This window comes from Ursus maritimus, unplaced genomic scaffold, assembly GCF_017311325.1.
Source record: "Ursus maritimus isolate PB19 unplaced genomic scaffold, ASM1731132v1 scaffold_14, whole genome shotgun sequence".
Lineage (NCBI taxonomy): Eukaryota > Metazoa > Chordata > Mammalia > Carnivora > Ursidae > Ursus > Ursus maritimus.
This window is the reverse complement of record NW_024423786.1, coordinates 44,034,118-44,054,217: the sequence shown is the minus strand read 5'-3', so window position 1 is coordinate 44,054,217 and position 20,100 is coordinate 44,034,118. Positions and strand designations below refer to the sequence as shown.

Here is a 20,100-nt window from a genome sequence, read left to right as displayed (position 1 = left end):
CCGCCCCCACCCACTCCCCTCAGTCCCCTCGGTTTCCATCCCCGGCCGCCCGCGCTCAGCCGCGCCCCCTCTAGCACTCCGACCCTCCGCGCCCCCCGGCTCGCCTCCCCGCCGCGCGGCGCTTGGCCCCGCCCATCGGCCCCAGCCCCCGTCGCCCCGGCACCCAGACCAGCCCAGGCCTGGGCAGCGCCCCCAGCGGGCGCAACCCCGTCGGCGCGCCGGGACACGTGCCTCCGACTCCGGGACCCCAGTCTGGGGTCCTGCGCCCCCCTCCCCGCCCCCAGCCGCGGCCGCCGCGCCTCGGGAACTAGGCTCGGGAGCCTGGCCCCGCCCCCACCGCTCCCATTGGCCGCCGCTGCTGCGACTGCAGCACCCATTGGTCCGTGCACACATCCGTCTCGGGAGCAAGCACCACCCCCTTCCTGCTTGTTTCCGCGGGGTGTTCTTAAAGGGGCAGAGGCTGAAGCGCCACCAGAAGCGGGGGCGGGGGCGGGGGCGGGGGCGGGGGCGGGGTCTCCGGACTGGAGTCTCTTCGCCAATCGGCGCCGCGCTGCCTAGAGGGACTCACCGTTCCAGTCTGAGCTTCATCTTGCTCATCTGCGAAATGGGGTTAAACACTCCCATCCACGCATTCTCACCTTGGCAGGGGGGTGGGGGGGGCTGTTGGGAGGACAGCCCTAAAAGGTATTTCCTTAAGGAGCTCAGACTTGACCGTCAGTGCAGCTCTGGGACTGCTGGATAACCCACCCGTAAGCTCTAATTACAGATATGGACCCAAGGTCTCGAGGGGGAGCGATCACCCAAGGGCACACAGAACCCCTCGCGTGGTCTGTCCAATCCCCGAAAGGTTGCCTTTTGCATATAGAAGAAACTCAATTAATGGTTAGGTGAGCGGCTGGCAAGCAGGGCTGCTGGAAGGAGTTTCTCCTCCCTGCACCCTCTGCTAGAGAATGATAAATTACCCATGACCTCAGAAGAAGGTGGCAGCTTAGATTAGACGGGTTTTTACGGATCTTGTTTTGAAAAGGGGGGGACGCTTACTCTTCCTTCTATTTTGTTTCCTTCCCAGGAGTTACCCATTTACAGAATGATCTCGTTCATTCTTTTGCTTCCCTCCCTTTATCCCTCTCTACTCCATCCTGGAAGGAATTTTGCCTGTTTTGTCCCCCCTGCATCCTTGAATGGTGCCTAGCACCTGTGTTATGGGAGTTTGAATGAATGAATGAATGAATGAATGAATGAATGAATGAATGAATGAATAGCTATTGGAGGTAGCTAACACTGGAGGAGGTAACTGGCTTTGGAGGTAATTAAGTCATCAGATTGGCGCTCCTTCCAAGGTCATCTCCTACAGGAAGCTCTCCCTGACCTCCCCAAGGCTATCCTCTCAACATGATGAACCTTCATTTCATCATGATTGTATGTCTGTACCATTATGTGACTTACCTCTGCCTTGCCCACTAGATTGGAAAAACCCCATAGTCTGGGAAGGGTCTGTTGTTTGTCATTGTTTTAGCACAGGGGCCTACACAGTGACTGGCATAGAAGGAGAGGAGGTGGAGGGAATTCAGGGAAATCATTGTGGTTGGAAGGAGGGCAGGCTAGCCAGCCAGAGAGGTGCCAGGGTGGTGAAGATATGTGAGAAATTTCTTGGGAAAGAACATCAAATAAACCCTGGGCCAGTGCTGGTTCTGAAGGACTTGGACTACTCCCTCTTCATCTCTGAACCTCAGTGTTTTTATCTGCACAGTGGAGTCTCTTAACCATCCAGCCCCACCTCTATTATAAGGGCAGGAAGAACTGTAATAAACAATAATGATACTAATAAGTAAACAACAAAGTTAAGTATAAACTGATAACAGCAACTATTGCAACAGTAATAGTAATGGCTGACACTCAGACATCACAGGTGCAGGCAAACACTTCACATGTATTTAATCCTCGCGTCAGCCATATGAGACAAATGCTCTGCAGTTTGGAGGCCATGCCATTGACTGCACGGTATTGCAATTGTCATAGTTTCCTGGTGAACTGAACTTTTTGTTGTTATGATGTACTCCTCTTTATTTCAATGTTTCTTGCCTTGGAGTGGACTTTGTCTGATATTAAGATGGCACGTGTTCACTTTTGGCTCATTTTTTTTTCTTTTGGCTTTTTTTTTTTTTTAAGATTTTTATTTATTTATGTGACAGAGAGACAGCCAGCGAGAGAGGGAACACAGCAGGGGGAGTGAGAGAGGAAGAAGCAGGCTCCCAGCGGAGGAGCCTGATGTGGGACTCGATCCCGGAACGCCGGGATCACGCCCTGAGCCAAAGGCAGGCGCTTAACGACTGCGCTACCCAGGCGCCCCATCTTTTGGCTTATTTTTTAAATGCACCATACTTTTGCAACCTTTACCTTCCACCTTTCTGTATCCTTATGTTGTATGTGTGTCTCTTGTAAGCACCACAGAATCGGGTTTTGCTTTCTGATCTAGTCTGCCCATCTTTGTCTTTAAGCTGGGGCATTTGGCCTATTTACATTTAATATGATTATGGACCTATTTGGGCTTAAATTTTACTTCCTGTGTGTTTTTTCTCTGACTCACCTGCTCTGTGCTCCTTTTCTCTCCCTTTTCTTGCCTTCTTTAGGATCGGATGCATGTCTTTTGGCAAGACTATCCTCATCTTACAGATGGGGAAACCGAGGCACAAATAATGTAATTGCCTTGTTCAAGGTCACAGTGATGAAAAACAATATAGGTCAGGTCTCTTCCCTATTGAACTTTCATTTCACCTAGGGAACTGGATATTGCACAGTGATTCAGATAAGACTCTAATTGCAGCTGTGATAAGCACTAAATAGGAAATAAAACTAAAAAAGTGGCAGAGAGCTGCTTCCAGTCCCCAAACTTAGGCCTCCCTTCAACAATGTCCCCATCACTGGTCTGAGTGTTCCCATCACTTTTCACCCTCTCCCTTGAGCGCACAAAGGAGAAAAATATTTTCTTGTCTCTACTCCACTCTGCACAAAACATTTGGGGCCAATCTAGTCCCTTTTAGCCTTAACTTGTAGCCCCACCCCTTCCAGGACCCTCATAAATGTTTCCTGGCTTCCAACAGAGCCCGAGGGACCCTTTGAAAAGCTTGGTTTTTCCAGCCTGGGCCTCTTCTGCTGCAGTCTGCAGACAAGAGCCATGATTCCGAGCATCCCCCACCCAGGTTCTTCCCTCAGCACTGGCTGCTGCCTGGCTCACAGATTCTTACAGAAATCAAATGCATGCTATGGGCGTTCCCACCATCCTGCCTTTGCTCCTGTTATTCTCTCAGTCCTGAATGATTGTCAGCACCGAGAAAACTCCTAATCCTATCTCAAAACCCCATCCAGATGTACCATCCAGATGTACTTCCTTGACCCCAAATGAGTCCTCATACCCCACTCTTCAGTTTCCTCCAGGCTTGTGTCTCTCCTTTCTATAGCCCTGCATTGTTCTCTTTGGTACTGGAACTGTCTATGTCAGACCCTGTCTCCTTTCATCCTCCAGGGCTAGGCAGGGACCAACTACTCTCTGGATCCCCAGAATACGGGCCACACCCAGAGAAAGCACCTAGAGGGTTTACTGAACAATTTTTAAAACTGTTGAACTAAATGTATAAGAATCCTGGTCCTCATTAACTTTTCAATGAATAAAGGCAGCAGAATATGGGAGTAATAAAACTTTACCCTTAGTTTATGGAGGGCTTATAGTGGGCCAAGCCTTATTGTAAGGAATTAATTTGTATGCTTTTATAAGGTTAAGCCATTTGCCCAAGTCCACTCAGCTAGAATGTGACAGAGCTGGAATTAGAACTCAGCTATGTCTGGGGTGCCTGGGTGGCTCAGTCGCTCAGGGTGTGATCCCGGAGTCCTGAGATTGAGCCCCGCATCAGGCTCCTCCACTGGGAGCCTGCTTCTTCCTCTCCCACTCCCCCTGCTTGTGTTCCCTCTCTCACTCGCTGTCTTTCTGTCAAATAAATAAAATCTTTAAAAAAATATAACTCAGATATGTCCAATTTCAGGACTCATAGTCTTCCATGTACCCAAGGGCATGTGTGTATTTCCAAGCTCTCGATAACCTTAAGAGGCAGATTCTGTGATCACTCGTAGTTAGTAAACTGAGACCTGGAAAAATTAGGTGCATAATATATAACATATAGACATCATAAGACCTCAATAACTAACAATAATTGATTGCTAACATTTATTGAGCAAGTACTATTTGCCCTGTTTCATTCATACATTTAACTTGAATGCTCTCACTTAAAGTGCATCTTTTTTTTTTTTTAAGATTTTATTTATTTATTCGACAGAGATAGAGACAGCCAGCGAGAGAGGGAACACAAGCAGGGGGAGTGGGAGAGGAAGAAGCAGGCTCCCAGCGGAGAAGCCTGATGCGGGGCTCGATCCCAGAATGCTGGGATCATGCCCTGAGCCAAAGGCAGACGCTTAACGACTGTGCCACCCATGCGCCCCTTAAAGTGCATCTTTGTATCATTATGAACTCATGGTTTTCAGGACAGATAAAAGAGAACACATATAGAAGTAAATATACATGTGTATGTATTGGTTAGTATGCACACGTGTATTTTCTAACTCTTATTGCTGAGAAGGTCTCTGAACAATGATACCCCAGTAGCAGTGAGGACACCCAGCACACAGATCTTGGTTTCTCAATACCATTCTCCAAGAAAAGGAACCAGGTGCCTTGGAGAAATGGCTGATTCCAGGGATATTCCAAACCAAGTTTGGAACATCATGTAGTGCTAAAAGTAAGGAAGTACTCAGAGAAAGATGGAGACATATTTTTTTAATATATATTTTTTACTTGAGGGGGATGAACAGAGGGAAAGGGAGAGAGAGAATCTCAAGCAGACTCCCCACTGAGCACAGAGTCCGATCCCCTGACCCTGAGATCACAACCTGAGCCGAAATCAAGAGTCGGACACTTAACTGACTGAGCCACTCAGGTGCCCCAAGACGGAGACATATTAAAAGAACACAGAAGCTAACCTAAAGGGGCAGCAAAGTAAGTAATGAATTAATTGTAGGGGCGCCTGGCTGGCTCAGTCTGTAGAGCGTGTGACGCTTGATCTCAGATCATGAGTTCAAGTCCCATGTTGGGCAAGAAGCCTACATAAAAAAAAGAGAAAAAAAGAAATTATTGTAACCTGCAAAGTAAAATAAATACACATGAGTTCATAGTGTTATATATACCTGAATAAATGCAAAACTAGAGAAGAATGGACAGTTCTTGTTGACAATAGAATTCCAATTAATAACTAATTAATAGAAAATCACCATAGTAATTTTTGCTGGCAAGAGCCATGGATGGATGCTAAAACTAGTGGGTGAAAATATGTTTAAAAAAAAAATCAGGGCTCCTGGGTGGCTCAGTCAGTTAAGGGTCTGCCTTTGGCTCAGGTCACGATCCCAGGGTCCTGGGATGGAGCCCCACATCAGGCTCCCTGCTCTGCGAGGAGCCTGCTTATCCTTCTCCCTCTGCCATCTCCTCCCCACACCCTGCTTGTACTCTCTGGCTCTCTGTCAAATAAATAAATAAAATCTTTTTTAAAAAAAAGCTAGGTTATTTACATGGTCTCTTAAGGTATCCTCCCCATAAGATACTTATTGCAAAGGGGAAAAGAGTAAGTTAACAGTTGAGAAACTGGCAGACACTGCCTTAAGCAAGTAACCAAAGTCAACATCACCAGTAATGAGACACATCAATATCCTGTGACTCCAGATATGACGTATTGAGAAGGACACAAAGTCACTTCCATGGGATTCCTGCCCAAAGTGAGAAACTTCAGTCTAATCCTGAGGAAACACTGGACAAACCCATACTGATGAGTGGTCTACAAAACCAGCACTGTTCAAAAGTACTACAGGTCATACAAGATTAGGAAAGACCGAGGAACTGTCACCCAGTGGAGACTACGGAGACATGACTAAACGTAACATGGGATCCTTCCTGGATGGGATCCTGGACCAGAGATAGGTCACCAAAAGCGGAGCAGGATTTTTGAACTGGATAAATCTGATTACCAACCAGGATGCCTGGCGCTGGGTACCACTGGCCACTTGAGCACTGCATGACCTTGAGGGAGTACCTGCCGCTGCCGCACCTCGATCCTAACCACCTACTAAGTAGGATGGCTTTTAGAGTCCCCCACCCCCTTCCGGGCTGTCAGGCCTCTGGCGGCCTTGGAAACCACGCAAGCGCGAGAGGGACTGCTTGATTGGCTATTCGTTGTGATGCACTCGCGAACGGGAGCTGCACCTAAGCCCCACCCCTTCCTGCCGCGCCTCCTAACACGCAGATCGGCCCCGAGCACGTCGCCTACACGCGCGGTCGCACGCATGGTGCGTGGTGACGTCGGGGGGGCTCGGGCGCCATCCCGGAAGCGCGAGCAAGGCCGCCAGATGTGCAGGTGCTGCTGCCACCGACGCCGGGGCCGAGTTTTGGGTGGGGCTGGGGCCGCCGGGGCCGCTGGGGAGCCGGGCCGGGTCGGGCGCGGCCCCCGGGCTGTCGCGGGGTGGGGCGCGCCGCTGGCCACATCTGGGCACCCCTCCTGCGTACAGGCCTCAGTTTCCCCGACCGCGCAATGTATGCGCCGGTGGCGCCACGGGCCGGTTCCGGATCCGGGGCGCGGGAGCGGGGGCCGCTTGTGTTCAGGCTGTGCAGTGTCACCCGGACCTGGGCTTTGCCCTCTTTGGGCCTCAGTTTCCCCGCTTTGCAGGGGCGGGGCGTGAGGGGGTATAAGAGTCCCACCTAACTCGCGGGTTTTGCTGAGCTTGGGCAGCCAAATTAAATTCTGTTAAATAACTGAGTGGAATCATGGCGTCTCCGCCTTGTCGTGTGACCTTGGGTAACTGAGCCCACCCCTGGGAGCCTTAGTTGCCTTTGGAGATAATAGTGTTTGCCTCATAGGGATGATTGGGGATTAAATGAAGTGCTGTACATGTGTTTGCTCCTGTTCTTGGAAGTACCAGGGAGCCCCTTGCTAAAATGCTTGTTCCCCGGCTCCACCCTTGGACTTTATACTCCCCATGGTGAAACAGCCTGCTCCGAGCCCAGCTCCTTATCACTATTGGTTTCAGTCCCCACAGACAGTGCTGTAAGATTCTGGTTCTTTGTTATTCTCATTTTCTGGATGAGAAAACTGATTCAGGGAGGTGAGGGGACTCTCCCAAGGTCACACAGCCTCCTTTTCTGCGTGTTTCCCTCATAACTATATTTGGAGCAGGGACCAGAGCCCTTGCTGGGTCGTTTCCACCTTGGATGTGGGCCAGACTAGCTGTTAGGAAAGTCTTCCTGACAAAGGCAGATGGGTGGAGAGTGTTTCTTGAATCCCTCAGCCCTCACATCTGGGAGCCAGAGACAGGAAAGAGCCCTACTTGGAAGCAGAGCCGTTTTCCACAGGTCCAAATCTTGCACCTGCCAAGCAGTAGCTGTGGGGCTTCCTGCCACGGAACTCTGCCCAGGTGTCCTATGCATGATCAGGCTTCTTTGGAAATGTGGATACTGTGGGTGTTGGTACCTGGCACATAGTAGGAATTCAATAAACATAGTGATTACTAGGTGGGGGGGAACTTCACCAGGTGTGGCAGTTTATTTCCAGAAGGCACATAGGGGCTGCAAACAAATAACTCTTGGCCTCCATGCTTTGCGGGGAGAAAAATATTCATGGCTAACATTTGTAAATGAGGCGATTTCTCTCTCTTTCTCTCTCTCTCTCTCTCTCTCTCTCTCTCACACACACACACACACATCCATCCATCCATCCATCCATCCATCCATCCACGTTTCTGGGTTTTTTTTTTCTGGAAAAATTCAGAAGTCTGGCAGAAGTCAGTTGTAAGAAACAGCTGTTCTGGCATAGGTGGGCACTGAACATCTGTTCACATTTACACCTTTGTGGATCCTGCAGACTGTGGGCATTTGAGTCATGACTCAGGTTTACTCGCTATGTGGCAATGGTCCAGTTCTCAGTTTCTGAGTCTTAGTTTCCTAATTCGTAATTAAGGATAACAGTTGTGTGTACCAAACAGTGGTTTGCTAGCATGCAGTAAGTGCTCAATAAAGAGGAGGGTGGATCAAGTGGGTTCTGAAAGCCCTTCCTGGTCCTGCATGTGAATCGCAACCAATTGCAGCTGGACCTTTGTATCGGGAGTTAGATATGTGGACCCCAGAGCCAAGCTATGTCAAGATTCCGAGTTTTGCCTGACACCGCCACCCCCAGCCCCTGGAGGGTGAGTGCTGAACCTGTGGCCCCCACCCTCCATCATGGTCATCTGCCTAGCCACAGAGCCATGTAGGTTGCTGGGGCCCACAGCCTGACTGAAATTCTTGGCTTTAATTTGCTAATAAAAGTCTGCTGTCAGAGCTGAGTCTGAAAGCCGCCAAGCTAAGTTCTGGTGATCCCTTGCTATGAGCCAGGTTCTGGGCTGGGCTCTGGAGGCAGAGATGTGCTTCTGTTCTCTTGGAGCTGACATTGCTTTCGGAGTGACAGGCAAAAAGGTCAACTGATGGGGGCGCCTGGGTGGCTCAGTCAGTTAAGTTCAACTCTTGGTTTCAGTTCCGGTCGTGATCTTGGGGTCGTTTGATCGAGCCCGGGGTCAGGCTCTGCACTCAGCAGGGAGTCTGCTGGAGATTCTCTCCTTTTCCCTCTCTCTCTGCCCCTCCCCACCACTTGCATGTGTGTACGCACACTCGCTAAGATAAATAAGTCTAAAAAAAAAAAAACAAACGGTCAACTGATAACTAAGATAATTTCAGGAAAAAAATGACCCAATGAAAAAACAAATTGCTAAATGTGACTGGAGTAGGGGGTAGTCATCAAAGACCTCTTGGGGGAGAAAATATTGGAGGTGGTGATGATTTGAGGGGGCAGTCATGCATGTGGGGACAGCAGCTGCAAAAGCCCTGGGATGGGATAAGCAAAGTCAGGGGGATGTGGGAGGAGGCTGGCAGATCTGTGCAGGTGGAAGGTGGCCATGGCCTTGGGCCCATGGAGAGTGAGGGCCACAGAGGTGGGTGATGGGATTCTGATGTGCTTGGGTGCAATTTATAGATACGTCCTCCCAACACCCCTGAATTCTCAGAATGACAAAGCTGAGGCTCAGGCGGTATGACCGAGTTATGGTCACAGGGCCCAGGCTTCCCACCCCTCCTTTCTGCCCCACCTACCCCACTGCCTGGCGTAGACTGAAGACTTTCTTCCTGCCTGTTCTCAGGCAGCGGAGGAGGAGGAAGAGATGGACCCCCCGGACTCGGCCTCGAGGGTCTTCTGCAGCCGCATCCTGAGCATGGTGAACACAGACGACGTCAACGCTATCATCCTGGCTCAGAAAAACATGTGAGTGGTGGCCAGGGGCTGTGGGCCCCCAGGCGTGGGAAGGAATCCACCCGCCGGCCAGCATTCTTGCCCTGCCCGCCCTTACCCTGGGCCCACACTGGTGATAAAATGAAGGAAATGAGCAAATCTGCCGGCTGGCTCCAAAGTAAATTCCTTCCTGGCCTGGAGGCGAGGCCTTGGCACAGGAAGCAGGGCTTTGGGATGGTTTTGCAGCTGCGGATGGCTTGGCAGGGGCCGCGGCAGCTCCTATCCCAGGGCCTGGGGTGGGGAGTTGGGAAAGGAAGGGGCTGCAGGAGGGGATTTAAGGAAGCCAATGAGCTAGTCTCCATTAGGAGCCTGGTCTCTCAGAGCCTAGGCTGTCTCTGGAGAGTACCCATGGTCTTTTGGAGGGCCCGTCAACAGCCTTTGCCCTCCTTGGGGCTTGGCACTGTGACTGCCACAGCCTCACCCTAATTCCAACCTGCTCTGTGGGGGAGAAAGTCTTACACAATCTTGGGATGGAAGCACAGCCTCCTGTGGCTTGATTTTTGTGTATTTAAGACAAAGCTCTTCCTTCCATTTATGACACAGCACAGACCTGACACCCTTCCATTTCTCTCAGCCTGTGACAGGGATGCTGGGTTTGTCTGGGTCAGATTTAGGCTTGGCCTGGTGAACTCCCACAGTGAAGGGAGACAAAACCAGACACAGACCTTCCTGGGCCCCATGGTGCCAGAACTGGGCCAGAGGAATAACCTGGGGCTAGAGAGTCAGGGGAGTCAGAGTCTGCTTGACGGAGGGGGTCAAGGCTATGTGAGAAGGATGTATTTGGGTGGGGTTTTGAAGGTTGAATAGGAGTTTGCTAGATGGCTCAAACAGCAGGTAGAGTTCTGCAGGGCAAGGGAACAACACACGCAAAGGTCATGGAACAGGAAGGGACTCAGCATGATGAGCCTGTAGGGCACAGTCATTTTGTAGGGCTGGTTTGTAGGGCTGGTGCCTTCTCTCTGCTGCCAGGCTGGACCGCTTTGAGAAGACCAACGAGATGCTGCTGAATTTCAACAACCTGTCGAGCGCCCGCCTGCAGCAAATGAGTGAGCGCTTCCTGCACCACACGAGGACCCTGGTGGAGATGAAGCGGGACCTGGATAGTATCTTCCGCAGGATCAGGTGGGTCCTCAGCTCCTCCCGCCTCTGCCTCCCCCTCTGAGTTTCAGGTTCCTCCCCTCTTCAATAAGGACCATCCATTCCCCATAACAGCAATGGGGGAGATTCAGCCCATTCATTTTATGAGGCTTCAATGCTCACTTAGCATCTGAGAAGATCCGAACTTTGGGATAAAACATCTTGAAGTTTCTGAATTTAAGCTTTATTTATCTTTTCAAAAATGCAGCATAGCACCAGATGCATCGTGCAAAAGGCAGGCAAGTGCGGCCAGGGTGAGGCAAGCCTCTGGTCCTCCAGTCCCCAGCCCAGGTGTTCTCTCAAGAGGCGGATGAGATTGCTGGGTTTCGTGGGTCCCCTTCTGAGCTGTTTTCTGTGAGGACAGAGAAAAATGATGCTCAAACCCCGAGCACACAGAACGCTCCATGCAGCGCCCAGAGCCTGCGTCAGTGCCACCGCTACCGAGCATGGCCACGTGCCCGGGCCTAGAAGGAGCCAGAGCTGTGGCCGTCCTTCCCGCTGACGGAGCCACTTCCTTGGCCCTGGGGGCGGCCGCACCCACTGGCAGACTCAGGAGCAGAAATCATGAGACAGGCCAATTAAATCCTTTATAAAAGCTCGTATTTTCTGGGGCGTCTCATCGGGCTGGTTGCCCAGGCGTGGTGTTGGGGTGAGCAGGAACCCCAAGCGTTGGCACCCTTTGTGCGTATCTGTGCAGGAAGAAGATTGTTGTTTCTGCTCCGTTGCCCCGTGGGTGGGGACCCAGCAGTGGTGGTGCCGGGGGAAGGCCGGGACTGTCTGGCCACAATCAATGATGAGACTCCACCCCAAAGACCCCCTTTTCATTCTTTGTAAACATAACTTCATGACTTTGGGGAAAAAGAGGAAAAATAGCTGGTTAAAAATGAAGCAGGCTTTTCTCTGTGAACGTCAGTTTAACATTCCTACAAACCAGCCCTACAAAATGACTGTGCCCTACAGACTCATCATGCTGAGTCCCTTCCTGTTCCATGACCTTTGCATGTGTTGTTCCCTTGCCCTGCAGAACTCTACCTGCTGTTTGAGCCATCTAGCAAACTCCTATTCAACCTTCAAAACCCCACCCAAGTACCTCCTTCTCACATAGCCTTGACCCCCTCTGTCAAGCAGACTCTGACTCCCCTGACTCCCTAGCCCCAGGTTATTCCTCTGGCCCAAGCACTCAGTATTTGGGGTGTGGGTAGCCACTCCTGGCCCCACACAGCCACCCTCATCCCCCTGATGGGGGACAGGCTGGGACAAGTCACCCAGAGGAGTGACTGCCGAGGAGGGGGTGAGGAAGCTTCCTGGAAGGTTATCTGGGCAGAGGAGGGTTAGACCTAAGAAGGGCATGGCGGGTAGAGGGCCCAGCCAGACGCAGCACCGAGGACATGCACAAGCTCTGTGACAGCGGGGGGCTGCCACCTGCCCTAGGGTTGAGAGGTCTGCAGGGCTGAGCACATGGGCCTCCCTCCAGCCTGGGAGCAGAGAGTGACAAACAGTATGTGGGGGGGGGGGTTCTCATCCCCCACCCACCTGGAGCTGGCAGCAAGGGTTCCTGGCGTGCACCAGGCCCAGCCTGTCTGCTTGGCAGGTTCAGCCCTGTATGCCTTCCCTTCCCCTGCAGGACGCTGAAAGGGAAGCTGGCCAGGCAGCACCCGGAGGCCTTCAGCCGTAAGTGTCACCCAGGGCTCCTGTGCCCCATGCCTGGCCTCTGCACCCGCAGATGCCAGTGCCCTTACCCCAGGCCTGGCTTCTAGAAGGTCACCGTAGGGGCTGACACTGAGCCCAGGCCCTGGTGGGCAGTAGATCCAGAGAGACCTGGAGCAGGGGGCAGGGGCGGAGGTGCTTGGCTGGTGTTGGCAACTTGCAGAGCAGGTGCTGCGACCAGGACCCCTTCCTGGGGGGAGGTTACACAGGGGAATGTGGATAAGAACGATGACAGCCCTTGCCCAAGTGGATGTAACATAGCCCTATGAGCCAGGCTCTTACCTCTAACCACCCATGAAGTGGGGGCTGTGAGTATCCCATTTCATACAGGGGGAAACTGTAGCCCAAAGGAGCAGTGACTTCTCAGAGGAAGTGTAGCATCCCCCATGCCAAGCCTCAGTTTGCCCCCTCTGCCAAATGGGCCAATATCTCCCCCCGTCCCCAAGGCTGCTAACAACCATAGGCACAAAGGCAGTGCTGTCAGGGAGCCTGGCTGGCTCAGTCAGTAGAGCATGCAACTCTTGATCTTGGGGTTGTGAATTCAAGCCCCACGTTGAACATAGGGCTTACTTAAAAAAAAAAAAAAAAAAAAAGGCAATGCTGTCATCAGGCCTGGTTTATAGAGCAGAATATTGAGGCAAGGGTGGTGAGAGGCCTGGCCCAGCAACACAGTCAAGAGAGCAGAATCAGGCCCAGGCTCACCCCAAGGGCCCATGTTGGCTTGACCCCAGAGAAGCCAGGTCCTGACCGCACCTTGAAGGAAAACCTCTCACCTGCCTGGGCCTCAGTTTCCTCCTCTATAAATTGGGCCACATTTGCCCCATGGGGTGGCAGGGGAGCTGTCAGGGGTCATTGGCCAGGTAATCCTTCATCACGGTGCCCACCATGGTGACTAAGCCAACTCCTCGCCTCCATCCCCCAGACATCCCAGAAGCATCCCTCCTGGAGGATGAGGATGAAGACCCCATCCCACCCAGCACCACAACCACCATTGCCACCTCGGAACAGAGCACGGGCTCCTGTGACACCAGCCCTGACACCATCTCACCCTCCCTCAGCCCCGGCTTCGAGGACCTCTCCCATGTCCGGTCCAGCTCCCCTGCCATCAATGGCCGAAGCCAGACAGATGATGAGGAGACACCGGGCGAGTAACACTACTCCCTGGAGCCCCGAGGGGTCTCAGGGCAGTGGCAGCACTCCCCCGGTGTCTGAGATGGCAGCAGGTAATCCTGCTTGGAGATCAGCAGCTTCGCCACCCTGTTCTGTCACCCAGGGCTCCTGGGGGGACTTGGCTCCCTCTGGGGTGTGGAATTCCTAGGGGGTCTGTCATTCCTACTTCTTCTGCACTGAGAACATCTGTCTTCTGCAGACCCCTCTGCCAGGCCAGGGGGTGACCAGCTCAGCTGGAGTTGTTGGGGTGGGCATAAAGGAGCTTTTCCAGAGCCAAGCTTGCGGTCTGCTCTAAACAACATTTAAAGGCTCCCAGAGACCAGAGCCAGATAGCCCCTGCCCCAGTGCCCCGGTTGAGACCTCCTCAAAGTGGACCAGCACTGTCTTGTCTGAGTTCACCCCAGCCCGTCCCTGCACCTACTAATTCTGGTCTCCCTGTCCCTTCTTCCAACAAAAGTATCGAATACTGTCTCCAATAGGTATCTCAAGGAGGTTTCTGAGACAATTGTAGAAGGCTCAAGGTGGAGGCTGGCCATTCAGCTGCAAGCCTGATAAGGCCTGTGTTTCTCTGACCAGAGGTGTGAACCCTGAAGGCCCAGCAGGCCTCTCCCAGGGCCTCCACGGAGCAAGCTGAGCCACCTTGGAAAACAGAGTTAAACGGAATATTTTTGTACCCGATGTTTACAGATGCTATTGGGAAGTTATCAATAAAAAGACTCTGTTACTAAAAAGGGAAGGGTGTACTTAGCAGTGGCTTCCTTCCATCCTTGGGCCCAGTAGGCCATACGGGGAACAAGTGCAGGATGTGAGACAGGAGGGGTATGGACGGCCAGGCACCACTGAGCTAGAAAGAGATGTGGTTGCTCTTGGTGGGAGTCTCCAGTGGTAGCAACCATAATAATCCAAGTTCCTGTCACCACCTATGTACTCACACATGCTCTTCCCACTGCTTACAACACTGTTCCCTTACCTCTATGAATAACTTCTCCAGATCTGCCTCACGATGGACTCCTCAGGGAGCCAGGCTGGGTCCCATCCCTCAATAGACACTGTAGAATTTCCTCACCTTTTAAGCATTTAGAAATTGTTATTAAAGGCATCTTCCTAGACCCAAGAGTGTGTGCTTTTGCCTGTCAATAGGGGGCGCTGGTAAGCGTTCAAGGAAATAAAGAGCTACGCTGCCAAACCCATAAGTAACTTCTCAGTCCCCACCCTTCCCGCTCCTGCACTTTTTAGCTATCCACAAGACTCCCTTGTCCTAACTAAAGCCCTCCTTAGCCCAAAACACCCTGGGTCGCACTCCATTTTCTTGAGTGCCCCAGCTCCACCTGCCCTCACTGCCCTGGTAAGCACCGCCTTGAAATTCATCCACGCACAGAGTCCAGAAAGTTTTCAAATAACTGACTCCTGGTGTTAGGTGGCTCCCAAGAGTCTCGCACGTCCCACCCCTGCGCCTCCTCCTACATTCCCTGTCCTGACCCCTGAGTCCTGGACGCGCTGACCCCCTGCTTCATTCCTTCGCTTTAGCACAAATGGTCTCTACTCTAGTCAGCAAGCATTCCCCGAGAGGCGGCTACATGCCATCAGTTTTTGGCTAACCCACAGACAACAGGTTGAAACACCTGGAAAGGTGAGGCCATTCCCTTCACGTGACCTGGAGGACGAGGCCCGAGCCCGGAAGCGGGTTGGCTACACTCGCCCACATGCGCCGCGGCTTCGTTTGCCAGCACCCAACATGGCAGCGGGGCGGGGCCGATGGGTGGGGTAAAACGTGCGGCGCGGATTGTGGCGCAGGCGCTCTCGGCGGCAACTCGTTGGTTTCCGGTTCCGCCGCCCTCTTTCTCTTCAACGAGGTGGCCGAGCGGTTTGGTGGCGGCGGCCTTGCGGATTCGCGCCAGGTCGGGGGTCGGGCGGAAGGCTGTGGGAGGCCGCGGGCGTCCGAGTAGCGGAGGAGGCGGCCCGGCACCCGTCCGCGCGGGCCTGGTTCGGCAGGGTGGCCCGGACGGCTGAGTTGGCCTCGTGGAGCTGGGATTCCGAGCCCGGACTGGGTCCCGGGATGTGAACCGTCCTTTGGGAGAGGGTCCTGTGTGCCCTGCCAGCCCCAGCTCTCCCACAAGGCCTGGGGGCGTGGATGGTCTTCCCGGGCAAACCCCTTAATAAAGGAGGGGTATGAAGCGTATAGCTTTTTCCCGTGCCATGTAGTGCGCTAGTCGTTTTAGAATTACTAAGTCCTCTTCCCCCTACAAGATTATTTTCTACCTGCCTTCTTTAATACATCCGTAAGGAGAGGGTGGTAGCGTCCACCTTCTAGGCTTTTTTTGTTGTTGGGGGGGGAGATGATGATGGAGTTATGTGTAAACAAGTACTTGGCACGTGGTTGGCAGATACTGTTTATGAGTTGGAGCAAAGGTAGGAAGCGTGGTCTGGCGAGTTTGGGTATAAACTGGGAAGGAAGCCAGGGTGTTGGGTGTCTGAGCTTGGAGTTGTAGAGAACTGCAAGGGAGGAAAGTGTGTTGGAGGGGTGGCTACTAAAATGGGATTCCCACTCAGGTTGCAGGAAGGGTTGCTTGTGGAGCAAATGTGGCTTACAGAGGGGTAGGGGAAGGAGGATGGGATCTCCAGACCACACTTGAAGAAAAGGTGTCTGGCAAAATAGTGCCCCAGCCATGTACTACTCATTCTATCATCAAAGTTGACAGAATCTCATTTGCTGGGCCCAAGGAGCATAATTACGGTCCTTGTTCCCATGAAGCAGACTTTGCCACAGGGGTCAGGGAGTAAGGTGGAGGAAGCATGATCCTTGATTATAGGACAAGTTTGGGCTGCAGGCCTAGAGGGATGGAAGGAGACAGGCACTGGGGTGGGCCTTTGGTTGTGGTTGATGCTGGCACAGGGCTGACAGGGCCAAGGTTTGCCAGCCCTCAAGCTCAAACTGCTCAGACCTGCAGTTCTCACCCTTCCGTTCTACTCCCTACCCTCCAGCAGACGCAGAGATGCAGATCTTTGTGAAGACCCTGACGGGCAAGACCATCACCCTTGAGGTCGAGCCCAGTGACACCATCGAGAATGTCAAAGCCAAAATCCAAGACAAGGAGGGTGAGTTGGGCTGAGTCCAGAGGCTGTCCCGCAGGAGTCCCCAGCCCAGAGGAGCCACTGTCATGTGCAAGATGGGTGCTGGGCTCGTAGAGACCTCAGCCTTGGCCAGTACTTCCCCTGTGTGATCTTGGGAAGGCAGCTTGTTCTCTCTACCTTAGTTTCCCTTTTGACAGATTGGGGGTAATGCCAGAGCATCCCTGTGGGGAGAGGAGAAGCTGCTAATAATATGCTTGCCAGAGCCTCAGTAACTGAGCTTTCTTCTCTCCAGGCATCCCGCCTGACCAGCAGCGTCTGATTTTTGCGGGCAAACAGCTGGAAGATGGCCGCACTCTGTCAGACTACAATATCCAGAAAGGTACTGGGGGTAGGGTGGCTGGACAGGGCCCCATTAAGTCTAGGACCAAGGATCAAGCTTTGATGGCCTCATTGGCAATGGGGGGGAGGTGGCTGTCTTAAGGTGAAGATCAGATGGTGCTGATGAGTTGTATTTTTATGAAGTAATGTTTTCATCGAGGGGAGGCATCTTATGGTCTCCACTTACGTTTCCAAGTGGCAGTGGTTTCTCATATTCTTGCTTATCTGCTTACCTTTTTTTTTTTTTTTTTTTAAGACTGTTTTGTTTAAAAATGCGGTAAAACAGTATTTGGCTGGCTCAGTCAGGAAAGCATGGGATTCTTGATCTCAGGGTTGTGAGTTCAAGCCCCATGTCGGGTGTAGACATTACTTAAAAATAAAATCTTAAGGATGTCTAGGTGGCTCAGTCAGTTAAGCATCTGCTTTCGGCTTAGGTCATGGTCCCAGGAGTCCCGCACTGGGCTCCTTGCTCATCAGGGAGCCTGTCTCCCCCTCTGCCTGCCATTCCCCCTGCTTGTACACTTTCTCTCTCTGACAAATAAAATCTTCAAAATGATAAAATCTTGGGGGGAAAATGATAAGAGAAATTTTATCACTGCTATAAAGAAAATTGGTGCCACGTTTTTGGTTGTTGTTTTCTTTTCCCCCCAAGAGTTTATTTTGGGGCACCTGGGTGGCTCAGTAGGTTAAGCGATGGACTCTTGATTTCAGCTGGGGTCATGAGCTCAGGGTCCTAGGATTCAGCCCCAAGTCAGGCTTAGCAGGGAGTTTGCTTGGGATTCTCTCTCCCCCTTCCTCTACCCTTTCCCCTGCTTGTGCTCTCTCTCTCTCTAAAATAAATAAAATTTTTTTTAAAAAGAAAGATTTTAGGGACTCCTGGGTGGCTAAGTTGGTTAAGCAACTGCCTTTGGTTCAGGTCATGATCTCAGGGTCTGGGATCGAGTCCCGTATCTGGCTCTTTGCTTGGCGGGAAGTCTGCTTTTCCCTCTGCCTGCTGCTCCCCCTGCTTGTGCTTGCTTGCTCACACACACACTCTCTCTCTCTCTCTCTCTCTCTCTCTCTCTGACAAATAAAATCTTAAAAAATCTTAATAAATAAATAAATATTTTATTTTTATCAGGAGTCATATGCTCTACTGAATAAGCCAGCCAGGTACCCCCTTGATGTCACTTTTTGTAGCAACTAGATTTAATTATTTTGCTTATCATCTTTGCATCACTTAGAAATTGCCTTGTCTGTCCGGAAACCCCAATGCTCACTATAGTTGGCATATATTAGCCTCAGACTCCCCAAGGGCAAGTGGGAAGTGAGAGGGAGGTTCTGGGGTGGCGTGAGCCAGTGTGTCCACCTCCGTGTCGAACACCCCATCACATTTGAGAAGCTCTGGTCTGGAGGACCCTGCTCTGCACCGGAGGTGCTGGGGCTGGGCTCAGTCACTGCCTCTCTTTAACCCTCCCGTAGAGTCCACCCTGCACTTGGTGCTTCGCCTCCGGGGTGGCATCATCGAGCCTTCCCTCCGCCAGCTGGCCCAGAAGTACAACTGCGACAAGATGATCTGCCGCAAGTGGGTCCTCTGGGGGCGGGGGCGGCTGCCTTGGTGGGGAGGGCTTGGAGTTAGGGTGTGCCCTTACCAGTCGCTCTTGTCTCTGTGCAGGTGTTATGCTCGCCTGCACCCCCGCGCTGTCAACTGCCGCAAGAAGAAGTGTGGCCACACCAACAACCTGCGCCCCAAAAAGAAGGTCAAATAAGGCCCCTCCACCGGCTCTTCCTTTGCCCGCAGGGCGGCCTCCTGCCCAAGCCCCAAGGCCCTGGAGCCTCAATAAAGTTTCCCTTTCGTTGACTGGAGCAGTAACTTGGTGTCTGTGTGGTGGTCTGTCCAACGAGGAGCTGGTTCCGTCGTGGGCATGTCCCTTAGGGCCGCCTGTTACTTGAGTCTGCCTAGCCCTTGAGCATCCTGTGTCCTTTAGGTTGTGGTTGTCTCATCTGTAAAATGTGCTGTGGTCTCGGCCCTTTGCCACGTAGCCTAGCGAACCTGCACATCCGGGTTTCTTCATCTATAAATGGGGATAGAGAGCCCCCAGCCCAGGCTCTTGTGGGACTGCAGGTCAGCCACGTCACTGGCTGGGCCCTCCTCACACACTTTTTTTTTTTTTTTTTTTTTAAGATTTTAGTTATTTATTTGACAGCCAGCGAGAGAGGGAACACAAGCAGGGGGAGTGGGAGAGGAAGAAGCAGGCTCACAGCAGAAGAGCCCGATGTGGGGCTCGATCCCATAACGCCGGGATCATGCCCTGAGCCGAAGGCAGACGCTTAACCGCTGTGCCACCCAGGCGCCCCCCTCCTCAGGCACTTTGATGACTTTCCTGCTGTGCCCTGGGGGTGTTGAGGTGTGGGTGGGTAGACAAACACCCCACCTAGTGTAAAACCTCTGTTCTGCTGAACATGAGCCCTTGGGCCCTTCCCGAGACCTATGAGGTCAGTCTTGGAGGCGTGGGCCTTGGTGTTTATAAAACTCGTGCTGATACTCTTTTGAGAATCAGATAAGCTTTGTAGTGCCCTGGACTGGCTCTGGGAAGGCCATCCTTTTATTTATCTCAGGGTGATTGGGACTAGGTGTCAGATGACGACCCAGGCCAGGACAGTGATCCTGTAGTAGCTGAGACCTGGGGTGCCAGCCAAAGGCTGGTGTCTCAGTTTTTCCATGGGTCTCCTCCCTGTCAACTGCCCCCTGCTCCCTAGGCTAGGCTACCAACACCTTTCTGGTCTTTCCCACATTTACCCCTGGAGAAAGAAGCTTCTGAAAGCTCAAACTACGTAGTGTATCCCCAGCAGAGAGCTGCGAAGCCTTCCTTGCACTTAAAATGAGGCCCTGTTGACTTTAACCCCTACCCCAGACTCTCTGGGCCTTTGCACAGGCCCAGTTCTGAGGAGTGCACATAGTACCTGATAAATTTGTTAAAGTCAGCTGGACTCCAGCCTTTTGGGCTCTCCAGTATCAGAACCTCTGTTCAAATACTCATGTCACAGCCATGTTACCTTGGACGACAAGGGTTCTGTTTTCTTTATTGGAGTGGGGGGAGGATGTGAGGTTGAAATGAAGTCGATGTTGGGATAAATGTATGCAAACCGAGGGACGGCCTTGCTGTATACGAAGCCTTACGCCTTACATCCAGGACAGACGATGGAAAGCAGGCGCTCAACCTGATCAAGCTGGGGGCGGGGGGGGGGGGGG

The 20,100-nt window shown here is 52.3% G+C and overlaps 2 protein-coding genes across 4 annotated transcripts; both read left to right on the top strand.

Annotated features, from left to right (window-relative positions):
- Window positions 1-9,255: 9,255 nt before the first annotated feature.
- KXD1 (KxDL motif containing 1) lies at window positions 9,256-14,149 on the top strand (the record flags this gene model as incomplete). 2 transcript variants are annotated; one of them, XR_005834583.1, is given in 5 exon segments in its annotated part: window positions 9,256-9,377; window positions 10,374-10,526; window positions 12,166-12,212; window positions 13,171-13,471; window positions 13,898-14,149. XR_005834583.1 is itself a non-coding variant. In XM_008703938.2 (4 exon segments), coding segments are annotated over 4 exon segments (552 nt in total), but the record flags the coding sequence as incomplete, so codon positions are not given.
- A 1,028-nt stretch (window positions 14,150-15,177) lies between these two features.
- On the top strand, window positions 15,178-18,720 carry UBA52 (ubiquitin A-52 residue ribosomal protein fusion product 1). 2 transcript variants are annotated; one of them, XM_040629006.1, is made up of 5 exons: window positions 15,178-15,316; window positions 16,401-16,514; window positions 16,783-16,869; window positions 18,330-18,432; window positions 18,523-18,720. In XM_040629006.1, exons 2-5 carry the CDS (start codon window positions 16,412-16,414, stop codon window positions 18,614-18,616), a joined length of 387 nt encoding a protein of 128 aa, XP_040484940.1. In that variant the 5' UTR covers window positions 15,178-15,316; window positions 16,401-16,411; the 3' UTR covers window positions 18,617-18,720. The 2 variants fall into 2 exon arrangements, with proteins under 2 accessions (XP_040484940.1, XP_040484941.1); XM_040629007.1 differs by having other exon boundaries at window positions 15,187-15,316; window positions 16,404-16,514.
- Window positions 18,721-20,100: the final 1,380 nt, after the last annotated feature.